Source organism: Conger conger, chromosome 10, assembly GCF_963514075.1.
Source record: "Conger conger chromosome 10, fConCon1.1, whole genome shotgun sequence".
NCBI classification, from domain to species: domain Eukaryota; kingdom Metazoa; phylum Chordata; class Actinopteri; order Anguilliformes; family Congridae; genus Conger; species Conger conger.
Window position 1 is genome coordinate 24,610,666 of NC_083769.1, and position 15,648 is coordinate 24,626,313.

General features: G+C 42.2%; 2 protein-coding genes across 3 annotated transcripts in view; both read left to right on the forward strand.

Moving 5' to 3' along the window:
- The first annotated feature begins 211 nt into the window (after window positions 1-211).
- On the forward strand, window positions 212-6,225 carry LOC133138543 (U1 small nuclear ribonucleoprotein C). The gene is made up of 7 exons (XM_061257384.1): window positions 212-1,469; window positions 1,950-1,992; window positions 2,138-2,246; window positions 2,415-2,507; window positions 2,896-3,000; window positions 3,947-4,018; window positions 5,425-6,225. The coding sequence occupies exons 1-7, from the start codon at window positions 1,462-1,464 to the stop codon at window positions 5,541-5,543; spliced, it is 549 nt and encodes a 182-aa protein (XP_061113368.1). The 5' UTR covers window positions 212-1,461; the 3' UTR covers window positions 5,544-6,225.
- Window positions 6,226-6,594: 369 nt separating this feature from the next.
- bltp3a (bridge-like lipid transfer protein family member 3A) overlaps window positions 6,595-15,648 on the forward strand; it is a 31,037-nt gene continuing 21,983 nt past the window's right edge. Inside the window, exons 1-2 of one of the 2 annotated variants that reach the window (XM_061258237.1) lie at window positions 6,595-6,781; window positions 14,343-14,505. In XM_061258237.1, the coding sequence (XP_061114221.1) occupies window positions 6,738-6,781; window positions 14,343-14,505 (207 nt within the window). In that variant the 5' untranslated portion in view covers window positions 6,595-6,737. Of the gene's footprint in view, window positions 6,782-14,342; window positions 14,506-15,648 lie in introns of those variants that run through there. The other variant, XM_061258238.1, reaches the window with a different exon arrangement.

Below are 15,648 nucleotides of genomic sequence, written 5' to 3' on the forward strand. Positions count from 1 at the left end.
ATACTTTGCTAAGATCCTTAAGATCTTACTTTGCTAAGATAATACTTAATTAAGAAGGATAACACAGAAACTGGGTATATGAAGTATGGTGGACTCCATACAGGTTGGCCAAAGACAAATAAATTATCAACTGAAAATGTACTAGCATTTGAGTCTGAAAGGATACAATGACAATGACTGTCAGCTTTAATTTGAAGGTATTTTCATTCATATCAGATGAACCTTTTGCAAATGATAGAACCTTTTATACATAGTCTACATATCCTTTGCATGCAATGACTGCTTTAAGTCTGAGACACGAAGACATCACCAGATGCTGGGTATCTTCCCTGGTGATACTCTGCTCGGCCTGTACTGCAGCCATCTACAGTTTCTGCTTGTTTCAGGGACTTTTTGTCTTCAAGTCCCCTCTTCAGCATGTAAAATGCATGTCCAATTGGATTCCAATCCAGTGATTGACCCAGTTAAGGATTTTCCACTTTTTGGCCATCAGAAACCCCTTTGTTGTGCAAGCAGTATGTTTCAGATCATTGCCTTGTTGCATGATGAAGTGCTATCCAATAAGTTTGGAGACATTTGGTTTTAAACGAGCAGATGAATATTTCTGTAGACTTCAGCATTCATTGTTCTACTTCTGTTTGCAATCACATCATCGATGAGAACACGTGAGCCCATTCCATTGGCAGCCATACAGGCCCGAACCATAACACATGTTTCATGGATGAGGTGGTATGCTTTGGATTACAAGCATTTTCTTTTATTCTCCACACTTTCCTCTTTCCGTCACTCTGGTACATGTTAATCTTTGTCTCATTTGTCCACAAGACTTTCTTCCGGAATTCTTATGGCTCTTTTGGGTGCTTTTTAGCAAACTGAAATCTCACCTTTTTGTTCTTCAGGCTTATCAGTGGTTTGCATGTTGTAGTGTACCCTCTGTATTCCTGCTGGTGTAGTCTTCTAGGTATGGTATACATTGACACATCTACATCTGCCACCAGAAGATGTTTTTGATCTGTTGGGCCATTGTTAGGGGACTTTCTTCACCATAGAGATCAGTTTTTCTTTTTTCTTGTTAACCAAGCTGTTGACTTGGGCGTGCCCAGGGTTTTTGCAATGTCCCTGATTGATTGATTTTAATTTCTGAGCCTTATGGCAGCCAACTTAAGTTGCATCGACACTGCTGTCTTCATCAAAATGTCACACCCCAAGAACAATCTCAAAGGCAATTGCAAAGTCTAGAATCAAGACAAGACATCAACTGCTCTCTTCTGCATTCACTAATGACACAAATGAACACACATGCCTAATATCTGTGAAGCCAATACAACAAATAATTGTAGTACCTTAAACGAAAACAAAAACAAACAACTACGGTAAATTTAGAATGACAAAACACGTCATATCCGCTCATACAGGAACAAGTGAGCTGCGGTGCTGCGTCGGCTTACCAACGGTCTGGAGATGCCGAAGTAAGTGTAGTTAAGCATTAATTTTAAAGCATGTTTATTCGGTATACAGTGGACAGTCTTATTGATAGAAAGCAATGAATGATGCAATATATAGCTACGACTTTACGTCTGTGTTTTTAGTTTGAAAGGCTGTGCACGTGTAGTCGGAATACACGAGCAAGCAGTCCATTCAAACAACTAACGTTAGCTAATGGTAACGTTAGCTGGTAAGCACGATTGATCAAGGTTTTAAAGTCAACCAGCTGCATACTAGTAAGAACTCGTCTAGGGTAATGGAAACGTTGAAGCTTGACATTGCTCATATTTCATTTGCTGTTGTATCGTGAATGCAGTAGGTAGGCATTAATTGCTTGCTAATGCTAAATAAGAATACTAGCTAGGTTAACGCTAAGTTTGCTGGTTGACGCTAACGTGGACTAGGATAGATTGCATGAACTGCACGATCTCGACATGTTTAACAAACTGCTTTAATTTCTCCAGGTTTTATTGTGATTACTGTGACACATACTTAACTCATGATTCGGTAAGTCTTGGATTTAGCTATCGTTTTTGTTATTGTAGGCGAGGACTAATGTTAATTAATAAAATAAAAAAAACATTTCAGCTATTTAGTCCTTGCTCTGTACTTGGTTCAGTTGGATTCAATCTATGAATGTGCTTGTTGGCAGCCTTCCGTGAGGAAAACGCACTGTAGTGGACGCAAGCACAAGGAGAATGTGAAAGACTACTACCAGAAATGGATGGAGGAGCAAGCACAGAGCCTCATTGATAAAACCAGTAAGTTAACTGAAACACAAGTGTGCCTCTTTTGTTGCACCCACTCTTCATTTTCTATATTACATTTTATTCAGCCACACCCTTTAGTCATGCATAAAACATACTTTTTTTTGTTGTGGGACAGGATGATGACCGGAAGATAATTTAGTGTTTGTTTTTCTTCCCCAGCTGCTGCTTTTCAGCAGGGCAAGATACCACCCACACCGTTTCCTGGAGCCCCACCCCCAGGTGGGGCAATGATACCCCCTCCGCCAAATATAAGTAAGTGGGGTACCGTGGAGCTGAGAGTTCATTTGAAGCATTTCGTGTGTTAAATGCAAAAAACTAAAAATAGGGAGAATTGTATTAATGTCTCAAAATTGCAGATTGTCACATAAGTGGACAGTAAAATAGTTTCAGCTGAAAAGTTTGTTAAAATGTAATGTGCATTGAACATGTCCCAGGTTTCTGCTGTGTTGAAGCAAGTGGATGAAGGACAATGCAACCTGTCGACACATGAAGTAGTTTAAATGTGCATGTTTTCTCCTTTGTCTTTTTGAATGCATCACATATATTTACTTGACTTTGTTTTAGTCTAATTGGAAAGGATAGTGGGTTTCATGTTTGATGCCAAGTTGTGAGTTTCATATGGGCTCCCATTTTCCCGCAGGTGGGCCACCGCGCCCTGGAATGCTACCAGCGCCCCCTATGGGTGGTCCTCCAATGATGCCTATGATGGGCCCACCTCCCCCTGGGATGATGCCTGGAGGTCCAGGTGAGATTGCCCAGCTGTGTGACTCACTTGTTGCATTTCTTTCACACTTGTCTGACCCCCTCAACACTTTTAGCTTTCAGAGATCTACATTTTCATAGTAGAAGCACAGAGTCTAGTGATCGCATTCTCCCTCAGCTCTGCTGCTGGAACATTGAATCTGTATTTGCATGTTAAACTTTAATAAAGGAGATACTATGAAAAATATATAAACTAAAACTATTTCTCTATTACTGCCATAGAGTCAATTGCTCTTATTTTAACTGCCACGTTGGATAATTTAGAATGGCACTATGTAATGTTTTGTCATTTTAAACAATGTGACATTAAAATGGTTGTACTGGTAATGTACATTTAGATTATACTATCTTATAATTGTGTTGGACCATTCAGGAAAATTCTTGGATTGGAGTTTGTTGTGTTGTGGGGGTGAAATGCCAGTTATTTTTCCTTTGCATGGAAAACTCCCTCGGAATCCTTATTTGTACTTTGTTGTAATAAATCTGTTTCTGTGGCCTGGGTAACATGTAAGGGGCAATGTGGCTGGGAGCCAGCCATTTTCAGAATGAGGCATGGGGCATAGGCTAAGATTCCTTTGCCATAGTATTTTGGACAAATGTTGAGATTTAGGAAATAAAGATTTTCTCCAGCTGAAGTAGACGTATGCGCAATGAGCATGCTTCTGCTGTAGAAATCTTGATTTCCCTTCAGAATTCTTGTTCTGACCTCAAATCAGGGTCTCCTGAAAATTTGACCCTTCAAAAGGAGTCTAATCTCAGCAGCGTCCTGGACTCTGGACACTCATGCAGCATCTCAGTCACTTCCCACCCCCTGCTCCAGTGTCCGCTCCTGCAGTCCGGGGAGTGGGAGGGAGGGGGAAACATGTTTGTCAGTGGGGACCTGGGGAACAAAACATTGACCAGCAGGAGGTGCTCTTGTTGTCTTAAAGAAACTAGAAAAGAACAGCTGATCCGAATTGGACCAGACTGTGGCATCTTCCCACGCTTCCACCTGGAGCCAGGCAAGTCCCTCCTCCACACCCCCACGGCAGCAGCAGCCCCAGCTTCCCTTTGTTTTTACTCCCGTCTTTTGTTTTATTTTTAAAACAATGAACCGTTTACACCCATAAGTGAAATGGGTGTAAAATGAAGTGTTGATCATTCTTCAATGACGTATCACCCAGTTTTGCGTCTGAAAGATACACATAGCCAAGGTTTATTCAGTTGCAAATAAAATATGAATGTGGAGACATAATGAATTTAAACTGGTTTTGCATGTGAAGTGCTTTCTTGCTTGATTTGGCCTTGTGACGCACAGTGGTATAGCACAGCTGTTTGCAAAGCTTCCTCTTTGCACTTCAAAGCAGGAGCTGAACAAATTATTGAATGCATAAATTCAAGGCTTTTTTCTGGAACAAGGAATCCCTAAAATAACTGCATTGTAAATGTTTACTAGCGGTGTTTAATGATCTGGTGGAATCCGTGACTTTAGGTCTAGCAATGGAACTGGATTACAGATATTATACTTTGCACAGAGCATTACATTTAAGTGTATCGGTTGTGATGCAAATTGTACTTCGGATTGCCCTGCTGTAGGTCAGTATTCCAGTATATTTGCTGGAATTCACCAGGAATGGACTATTAGCATTGCAGCGTTCTTCTCTAAACTGTGTCCCTGCTTTATTCTGTGCCATTGCCTGGATATGAACTCAATGACCTGTTGGGTGTAGGGTACACATTTGAGAGGAACCACACTCTGGGATTACTGTAGGGAAGAGCTGTTGTCCTAGCCTGCTCCTTATGCTTAGCCACACTGCCCCAACTAAGACCGGGATTAAGGAGCAAGCACGACTGACTGTGGCTACATCATTGTGTTTGTGCGTGCGTGCGCGCGTGCTTGTGATGGTCTCAACCGTTTGATCTTGTGCATAATTTGTGCTGACTATTATGCAGCATGACTCACAACAGACGTGGCTACGTATCAAGTCTCGCATTTTGTCTATATATGTCTATAACAACTGTGTGATGTCATCTATCCTCAGCATCTCCAGTTACATTTCGCTGGGTATGCAGGCTGCTGGTTTTAGTTTGTGAGCTTAGATCTGCGTGTCGCTAGACAAGTTGGAAAGCTCAAGCATTAACATATATTGAGGGTAATTTGTGTCCCTCCTCCATCTTGTGTCCAGATGCAACATATGACCTTTTTTGCTGGTGACTGGAATCACATTACACTTGAACCATTTGTGCGATAAAATGTAGCATCAGCTCAATTTCTGCATGCATATTTCTTACTGTATTGATGTACTAATCCAGGCCACACTGAAGCCACTAGCCTTTTTAGATGTATTCTTTCTCTGTGAAGTGAGGAAACATTTGAATACTGCTTATTGCTTGTGGCCTCAACAATGTATTTCCTTCTGCCCACCAGGTATGCGACCACCAATGGGAGGCCATATGCAGATGATGCCCGGGCCCCCCATGATGCGCCCGCCTTCTCGGCCCATGATGGTGCCCATCAGGCCTGGCATGGTGCGGCCTGATCGATAGGCACCTCACCAAGAAGCCCGCCTCCTGAGAGATGACTGCTGCTGCAACCCCTGCTGACAGATATGAAGGCTCAAGTTTAGTATATTTTCAGACTTGATCACGGTTGAACACCACCTCACTCCACCCCTGTATTTGGTTCTTTGGTGTGCATCAGATTCTCAGATGAAGTTTCGACGAGCTTTTTAGGTGCCATGATTTTAATGGTTTTTTTTGGTTGTTTTTTTTTTTTTTTTTTTTTGCTGACTGATAACTTATTTGAATCCTATTATTCAACATGTTTTGTTTTTTTGTGTGAACACAGTTTCAGCCCAACAAGCTGAAGAATAAATAATTGTAAAATAAAATGTGTCTTGGGTCTGGCAGCTATAAGACGCTTTTAGTCTATGATAATCTTTATTTTGTCACTTCAGTGATGTTAAATGGAGCTCCCATTTCTTTCACTGATATGTTGGAAGTAATGGAAATGATGGACATTTGCAAAAAGTTGAGGTGCATATAAAAATGTATTCTTGACTGGTTTGTAATATGGTACTTTTCCTGTTGTCTTAAAATGAGATGTTACACTACTTTTTACATTATTTTTTATTTATTTTTTCTTAGGATTGCAGTTTGTTAGGTGTGTGTGTGTGTGTGTTTTTCACCTGGCCTGTTTGAATAAATTGGTTCACAATGAGCGAACCTCTGTCTGAATCAACAGATTTTTTATTTTGCGGACAAAAATCTACAGTCTCTTCTGATAAACGTGTCCTTGGGTTCCTTTGAGCCAGTATGAATTCAAGGATATCGGCTACAGTATCTTATATACAGTATCTTATAAATACAAATCAATTCACTTAATTGTAAAACGGTCGTGATCGTTTGAAAAGCAGGAATTATTTATTTGAAGGAATTTGTACTGGTAGTGTTTTTTAATATTCAGTGGGTGGCGCTAGAAATCCATAAAAATTTGCGTTGGTGCGACGGGCCATTTTGGCTCAAAAGTCAACCGCGTAAACTCATGCGTCCGTGTCCTCATTTTAATAAGCGCTGTGCTTTGTGGGACGGTGGAAGACTGGATGACCGGCGCTCTTGAGTGCCCTGGATGAAAACTAAGGGTTCTTTCTTTTTTGAAGATGCAGGACGGGGGGAAATGTGGTAGAATAAAGGATTCTCCGAAAAATAATTTCTGGTCTCATTAACAAGGTGTCGCCAGCCATGGCAGGAATTATTAAAAAGCAAATATTGAAGCATTTATCCAGGTAAGATATATTGTGATCTAAAATGTGTGCTGTGTGACAGATTGTGACCCCAAACGTTAGCAGGCTAGCGATCATGAAAGTATCACCAGCTAGCTATTTGACTGTGAATTAGCTCGCTCGCAAGCTTAATCACACGCCATTGACCAAATACATTTTATTTTGTATTTATGTTTCTAACAAGCAATATTAAAAGGCACAATATAGCTTACAGTTTGAATGTGTAGGTGGCTCACCAACATAACTAGGTGGCTCACTTGCCAGTTTAGCTTGCTAACTAGAGGGTCGAAAAACATGAACATTAACGTGTGCACAGTTGGTATTCGGCTATAGCTAAGGGTTAGCCTGCAGGGTGTTTTGTTTTTCTATTCATGCCAATGTTATAACGTTACATGTCTTGTTCTTAAATAGTCTACGTTATTAGCCAGCTGCTAACTTAGTTTAGGCAAACGTAACTGAATTTGTTCGATCCACTCAGTTCCAAGGTAACTGATCAATTTGAGAATGATTGCAACTTGCTACTTGGACGACATTAGATAATGAACCATATAGCCCGGAATGTATGGTATTTTCCTTGTGCCTACTAGCTAACCATTTAATTTGATGTCAATCGAAATATCTCGCTAAATGACTGAAAATGCTCGGTTAACAATGACGTAATCCGCTCCGCAGAGTTTCCTCTAAGTCTAACAATCTTGTTTAAACCTGGCTGGGATCACATCATTGAAGTGTTGCTTGTTACTCTTTTTATCCCTAGTTAAAAAGCCTTTTGTGGCGCTTAATATTTAAACTGATTGTCAACATTTCATGTATAATGTGTAACGATATTCAGTCTACCACAATGTAAAAATCAAATTCCAAGTTACAAGAACGACGACCAATGTCGTCTGACTGGACTGTATTTCAAGGATTGCAAAATCGTGAATTGTCAATGCAAGCGACAATAATTTGGACGATTAGGGTTTTATAAGTGGTGCAAGGCAGGTTTCCACCAAGCAGTGCATCTCAAACATGCACAAGGCACTGTTTATCTTTGACATGTAGCCGACACGGCTACTTTCATACAGTACACCACTTTATTGAATCACAGATTCAACAGAACATCTATTTTTGGTAGGGCCTATATGTGTTCCAGTTTTTAGGTAAGCTTGAAGAGCTACACATTTTGTTATTGCCTATTTCGTTTATGTGTTATGCTTGAAATCTGTGAAGTCTAACTGCATAAGGCATCTTATTTCAAAGTAAGGGTTATGTAGATCTGTATCAATACACCAATTCAAGAGCATGCTTAACATGGAAAAAAGATTGCCAACCAGCTCCTGTAAGGAGACAAATGACTCCAGAGTTGAATGGACCCTTGGTCCTGTACTCCCACCTGACATTCTCCTTTTCATTCTGGTGGCCACGACCATGCCCTATTCACCATTGCATTGCCACAACCTATAATATCTACGGTATTCTCACCCATGCACAGAAAGTATCTGCTGGTTTTTTTATTTGCTCCTCGTTTTCATGTTTTGTGATTTTATAAAGTAAAACCCTAGAAAAATCTGCCCTGGAATGGCTGTTGACTTGCTGTGGTTTCAAATGTTTTCCTCTTGCTTTTTAAAACCAGAAAATAAGTTTCCTCTGTGTTAGGCTAAACGATAACTGATTTACTATGTGAATTATTTCCAAGACTTTGGGTGTCATCTAATTTTGTACTGCTTAGATGGCCTTTTATCACATTTCATATGTGGGCAACACGATTGATACATATTTTGACCTCTTGTATGTAAATCTCCCCTTTGCTTCAGATTTTATCTTTTTCTGTGGTGGTGACTTGTGTATTTAAATGTATAAAAGTATTTGAAGTATCTAGGCTGCAATACCAGGAAAGTGAGCCCAAATGCACTTTGTTCTGAAATGTTATGTTGTGAAGTTGTATGAGATTGCTAATTCGAGAGATCGGGGGATGTTCACGGCATCTGTTTGTGTGCTATTTCAAGTCACATGCCGAGGGGCCCCAAACCATTCATTCTGTGAATTTACATCTTTCCCTGCTGCTTTCTAACCATGTCCGACTTCTTGCTCAGCTGTGTGCGCTTGCTTTGTGTCAGTTTTCGGAATGAATCCAGCTAGGGGCATCAACTGGCAGTTGTATGCTCACCCCAAAACAAACAGTGGTGCCGTTTTCATAGCATTGCGAATGCTTCTTTACCCTGTAAACAGGCTTTTCCCTGTGATAAACTGTAAATTGCCTGGACTGTTTTGGCAACTGGAACGCTTCCCCTTTAAATAGACCCTATCCAGCATTTCTTACTTTTTGTTGGCTCAATAGAAGAAAGAAACCCTAAAGTGAGCAGGAGCTTTGTGTGTCTGTTCTCCAGGGTTGGACAGGCATCAGGAGAGGCGAGTTTGGACTGAGGCTCTCTGGGGGAGATTAGATTAGTGGAAAGGGATGCAGCTCTGATGCGGCTCTTGATTCTTAGCGGTCATAGGCTAGACTTCACAGTGGGCCATACACTCACATACACCCACACACACTCTCTTCCATCTTCAGTAGTTATTTTGATAAGCTTGGGTTGAATGGTTGAAATTGATATTACTATTTGTATGGCGATTTGTCTGCAGCGTAGTCTACATTCTGCCTGCTTTGGGGCTGTAGAACTGGTTAAACACCATTGCTTCACTTGCCTTGCTTTCTGTTATGTTCCCCCAGGTCATCTTTTGCAAACCAAAAGTACAGCCAGAGTCTGTATTGTTTGATGTTTGCTTTTTTTCAGCTTTTTGGAGGAAAGGCCATTGACAGCAAAAACCTCTCTGTACGCTTGAACATGTGTTGAAATATCCATGCTTTTTTGTTGCATTTTGTGGTTCGTGACTAGGGCCACCAGTTTGCCTCCCCCCTGTTTTCTCGCATTGTACTTCAGTCCTAGAGGTTGTGATAGCCTCTTTGTCAAGCTCTTTCTCATATAATTATCACAGTTTCACCACCTCTGTAATCTAAGGCCGTATCCAAAACCTGCCTACTTGCATACTTAAACTGAGTACTCTGGATGAGAAAGTCATTAAATCAGCAAAACGTTTCTCTAAATGTATTGTATTTCAAATTCCTGGAGGTTGCATTAATACAGAATTCTGTGGGGTTTTTTTACCAAATCCAAATACAAGAAAATAAATATAGAGCATTCTATAAACGCAGTTATTCCAAGGTCTGTATTAAAGATTACGATGGGCAATGAACCAAACAACAACCAAACCACAGCAAAATAATTACTTTGAGTTTCTTTGGGCCAATTGTCTTTGGTGGTTGACATTTGTATTATTTATAGATCATACTATTTACACAACCATTGATTTAAAGAGAAGCGCTTAATTTGCGATGTCAAAAACAAAATTTCATGCTCTTTTGTTTTTAAGAAAATGCATTTTCTGTCAGTGTCATCTTTGTATTGTAGCCAATTAAAACTCTGGAACATCACATTTACTATGCAGGGTAAAAAACAAGGCTAGTCTCACTGGGGTAAGGTTATGTAAAAAAAAAAGTAAAAATCCTCTGTATTTCTGGCCAGAAAATGATCAAGAAGTGTTAGATATTCTAAAAAGTGGATGGTAAGGTTGAAAGTTTCCAATCAGTTTTTTTACTGCATTACTAAGTTTTGACCAGTTCAATCAGGACCTCAATTTGAGCATATACATTCTGAGAGATAGATAGATCTATTTCAGGTATTAGTTAATCCTTTTTAGTAAAATGTGGATTGTAGGGAGTTAAAGTGGAGCCAGATTTCACTGGCTGTGGCATGTTTCTGTAAAACCAAGAACCAGCCCTGTCTTTTATGAGAGAATATCATGGGTCAAAATGCAAGATGTGCCTGTTTGACCCTGTATATACAGCATTTTCTTTTCAAAAATGCCAGTGTTAACATTGGAAATCAGGCTCATTCATCTTTTAATGTAACCAGAGTCGACCACGGCAAAACATGCTGTGTTATTGGCCCGAACCCCTCTTGTTTTTTGTCTTGTACTGACAGCTCTCGGTCAGCTGTGAAAGCTGGCTCGCACTTAGCCTGCTGCCTGCGCTGTTTCTGATCCGAGGTGTTTGTGAGCAGCATTGCCTGGCTTGCGGCCCCTGTGGGGGAAGGTTGCTTCGGTCCTCTTGGGAGGCGTGACTCACTGTGCCAGGCGTCGCCCTGCGTTATTGTTCAGGGGGGCTGGCTCCCTGGCTGGCGGGCGGGGTCCGGACTCCAGGGCAGACGCTAAAAACAGGTTAACATGAACTGGAGGCTTGTAAGACGGCACTCACTGAGGGACCGTGTCTGAGTTATTATCATACACAGGGAACATCGCACTGAGCCCTGTTCAGTGGCACGGTCACCACTCCGCCTAAAATCTACATTCTCTTCCTGCCCGTTATTAGACACTCGCCTGCAAGGGTGACCCCGATTCCCCAAAACAGCCCACAAGCATTGTCTGGCGCAGCTGTACCCTTGTAACCATGTTCCAGGGTGGAACTCAATCCCGTTCTGCTCCCTCCATTGAAATGCTCACTGAGACAGGGCTATTGCTTTCCCATGTCAGGTTGGACCTGTAAATAGAGCTTGACATTTTCTAACCTTCAATGTCAAAACAATCCGATACATCTGGAGCTGGGATCACCCTGTTAAGACGTGGGCTTTATGTGTGGTGCAGAAATCTTGCTTCTGTGTAGCACCAGCTTCTCTGCATCCTCACAGCAAGCTATTAAACAAGTCCTGGGTGCAAAGCAGCATTAAAATGGCACGTTTGCAAAAGCTGTTTCCTGGGATAATGATGCGAAACGCGTTAGTCATTCCTCAGCACTCGCCTTCCTGAAGAGGCTTTGGGTGAGCAGAGTTTGTGCTAATGTTTTCAAAGTGTGTAGGGACTGATCCTGCTGAGCTCCTACTGCTGTGCTGAAACAATACGACTCCCACACACTCTGTCCCCTATGTGTGTGTGTGTGCGTCTGTGCATGCTCAGTTGTTATTGTCTGTATGCCTATGTCTTCTCTGTGATGTACGTGATCAATGTATGCATGTGAAATACAATTCGTTTTCTTTGTTTGTGACATTTGCCTCTGTCATATGAGCCAAAACTGCTCATTTGCCATGGATTGGTGGCCTGGTGTCATTATTGTCAATGCCTGATTGACGTTGGGTTTACACAGGAGGAGTGATCTCACATAGCAGGCAGGGCACACTCTGGTCAAGATGGACTTCAGTTGTCATGGTAAAAGCAGCGGTGAAATTGCCAGACTCTGTGCAGGCATTTATTTTTTACATCACCCAATTGTTCTGCTGTTTATTTTACGCCCTTCCTTTTTCCTGTTGGCTGGCCTTTCAGTGGTTCATTTGCAAGTCTGTAAGGAGGATTAAGATGGAGTTCTCTCTGTCTTCACGGCCAATGACTTCCATACACACTCATTTGACTTTAAGTCTTTGGTCATGTCTTAAGTAGTTTGACCATAGCCTGTGACTATGCACTGTGAGTTTTCCGAGGATGGCATTACCTCTTACTATATATTATTTTTATAAGAGATGGTTGTTAGATATGAGGTGCTCTCCGTTGTTAGGATTTTGAAAGTCAGTGTAGACTAGGCATTAGCTGCAGCATCGCACAGTGTTGAAGACGGCTGCTCTCTGATGTGCCTGTACACTCCAGCTGCAAGCGGAGGCACACACTGCACCATGGGACGTCTCTGCCGCCTCCCCAGAAAGCTTCAAGGGATGCTGGGCCTTCTTTGAAGCCAGTGCAAGCTGTCTGATGAGGGAGTCATTTTTTATTCTCTTTTTTTAGCGCAGGATGTCCTCACGTTGAGGTCCGTGTGGGAGAAAGCGGGCCTCTCTCAGACACGGCACGCTTTTACTGTCTAGGACATTTTCCCTGGATTTTAAGGCCCAGGCGTTGTGACTGTAATGTCTGGGTGACGGTAATCTGCTGTAGACTGTAATGTCCGGGTGACGGTAATCTGCTGTAGACTGTAATGTCCAGGTGACTGTAATCTTCTGTAGACTGTAATGTCCGGGTGACGGTAATCTGCTGTAGACTGTAATGTCTGGGTGACGGTAATCTGCTGTAGACTGTAATGTCTGGGTGACGGTAATCTGCTGTAGACTGTAATGTCCAGGTGACTGTAATCTGCTGTAGACTGTAATGTCTGGGTGACAGTAATCTGCTGTAGACTGTAATGTCCAGGTGACTGTAATCTTCTGTAGACTGTAATGTCCGGGTGACGGTAATCTGCTGTAGACTGTAATGTCCGGGTGACAGTAATCTTCTGTAGACTGTAATGTCCGGGTGACAGTAATCTGCTTTAGACTGTAATGTCCAGGTGACTGTAATCTGCTGTAGACTGTAATGTCCGGGTGACAGTAATCTTCTGTAGACTGTAATGTCCGGGTGACAGTAATCTGCTTTAGACTGTAATGTCCAGGTGACTGTAATCTGCTGTAGACTGTAATGTCTGGGTGACAGTAATCTGCTGTAGACTGTAATGTCCAGGTGACTGTAATCTTCTGTAGACTGTAATGTCCGGGTTAAGGTAATCTGCCGTAGACTGTAATGTCAGGGTGACAGTAATCTGCTGTAGACTGTAATGTCCGGGTGACAGTAATCTGCTGTAGACTGTAATGTCCGGGTGACGGTAATCTGCTATAGACTGTAATGTCCGGGTGACTGTAATCTAGAATCTGCTGTAGACTGTAATGTCCGGGTGACGGTAATCTGGAATCTGCTGTAGACTGCTCTATGCGTGGGCATATGATGCAAGGTCACAAGGTCAGTTGAGCTGTCATAATTATGCCACGGCCTGGACAATGGGCCCAATTGTAACGGGGGGCTCGTCATACTGCTGAATATCAGCCCCCGTTGCCCCAGTGGCCTCTAGCCCCAATCCGCCCCAATCCGCTATTCCCTGGTTAGCAGGCAAGCTTGAGAAATGTTTCTGATGTGAGTCAGCAAATGCATTTGTCGGTTTCACTGCTGGTGATGTGAATGTCAGAGCCTGCATTGTAGAGAGCCAATGCTGTAGTCTCACTTATCGTGGCATAGGGAATTCTGAGAGCTTTTGGACCTCTGAAAGAGAGCTAGTCATCCAGCACCAGCTTTCATAACGGTGTAGCGTATAATTTGTATAACTTGGGCATTTCCGGTTCCCTATCATTGAACTGTATCAACCGTATGGTTCTTTTTTAATGTATTTGTATAATTAACCTGTGAATAAGCTTTCGTTAACTATCCTTTTCAGAAATTTGCACAAACATGTTCGTAAATACATGGATCTGATTGGACATTGCTGAACATCCCGAATGTAGTTGAGCAGAAATGCCTGGGGAAGTTATACACTGTTAAGAATTACACACTACAATGTGTCATTAAAGTAGCATTAATTGGCTTCAGGGGTGGGAGGGAGTTTCTCCAGTTGGCTGAATCCTGTCCCAGTTTTGTGCTGAGAGGCCCTCTCAAAGCTGCTCCCCGCACGAGCCTCCCCTCTCTCCTGATGCCAGATGCTCCATAGCGGTAAAAAGGCGGGGTTTGGTTGTAATGCTTCTGTCTCCTTGCGCAGGTTCACCAAGAACCTTTCCCCCGACAAGATCAACCTGAGCACGCTGAAGGGGGAGGGGCAGCTGTCGAACCTGGAGCTGGACGAGGAGGTCCTGCAGAACATGCTGGACCTGCCCACCTGGCTGGCTGTGACCCGCGTCTACTGCAACAAGGCCGCCATCCGAGTGAGCCTCAGCGCATCGTTATTACCGCTCATTACCGCTCATTAACGCTCATTACCGCACTTATGAGCAGTCCAGTCCAATTCCCCGAGGCCCTGACGCCTTCGCTTTGGTGCAGTTAAAAGCGCAGTCAAGAATGGTTAATTGTTTAAAGGCAAACGGAGACTGCATTGTGAAATGTCTTGGCTTAAGATGCAGTTAAAATATGTAAGGGATAATACCTTGTGAACGAGATGTGAAGTGAATGCAGTTTACCACTCTGAACTGAGTCGTAACTGACTCGTACACAGGGTGTTATCCCGCTTATACCGCGGCTAACTTGCAAAGGTTATGCAGCTATGGACAATTTATTTTTAGTTTAAAAACAAATGTATTACTTCAAATGCAATGGAAAAAATAATATTCCCTCTTGCTGCGAAAAAATTGCTTTGTGCAGGCCAAATTTGCCTAAGAGAAGAAAAGTTCATGAGCTCACCATCGCCGAAAGAAACATGACGTTAGGCTATTAACTATCCGGGTCTTAGCACCCCCCTGTCAGGCAGTTATGTCCTCATAACGGACTCCTTCATAGGGTATTATCCCTTACGTAATATAAGGAAAACAGCTTGTTGCACACATGCTCTTATGGTTCAGTCAAGTCTGTGAGTATTTTCACTATATATTCATCCAGGTTATTTTTTAGTACGTGAGAATAAGTTCTCTATTATATACTGCCTCTATTTTGAAGTTTTCATTCTTTCTATGGCCGATCCTGCAGAGATTTGAATCCATAATTTACCAATATTGCATGCAGCATTTCATTAACTCTGCAGATGAGTTCTTACACTGTCCCGTGTTTCATACCGTTCTGAACACATAACATATGACACCATGTCTAAATGTGCACTAATGCACTTTGGGGGGCTTCCAGCATCCTGCAAGCATCCTGTGGAATGAGAATTTCCCTTCCTAAAGTGAGTTTGTTACAGCTTACTTTCGGAAGTGTGTCTTTAAATCGTGTCTGTCTGACTAGATTGGTTTTCCCACTGGTCTGTATAATGGTTCCATTAGACTGAAACGCATCAGTGGCTCGACATTGCCAAATTCCGGCCCTAAAAATAGCATAGGAGCTGTGCAGGTTAGAGGGGTAGGGCCAAGAATGGGATC

Coding starts and splice junctions, on each gene's coding strand:
- LOC133138543 (XM_061257384.1), top strand. Junction 2,508..2,895: donor ACCCCCTCCGCCAAATATAA/GTAAGTGGGGTA, acceptor ATTTTCCCGCAG/GTGGGCCACCGCGCCCTGGA. Junction 3,001..3,946: donor GATGATGCCTGGAGGTCCAG/GTGAGATTGCCC, acceptor GTTGTCTTAAAG/AAACTAGAAAAGAACAGCTG.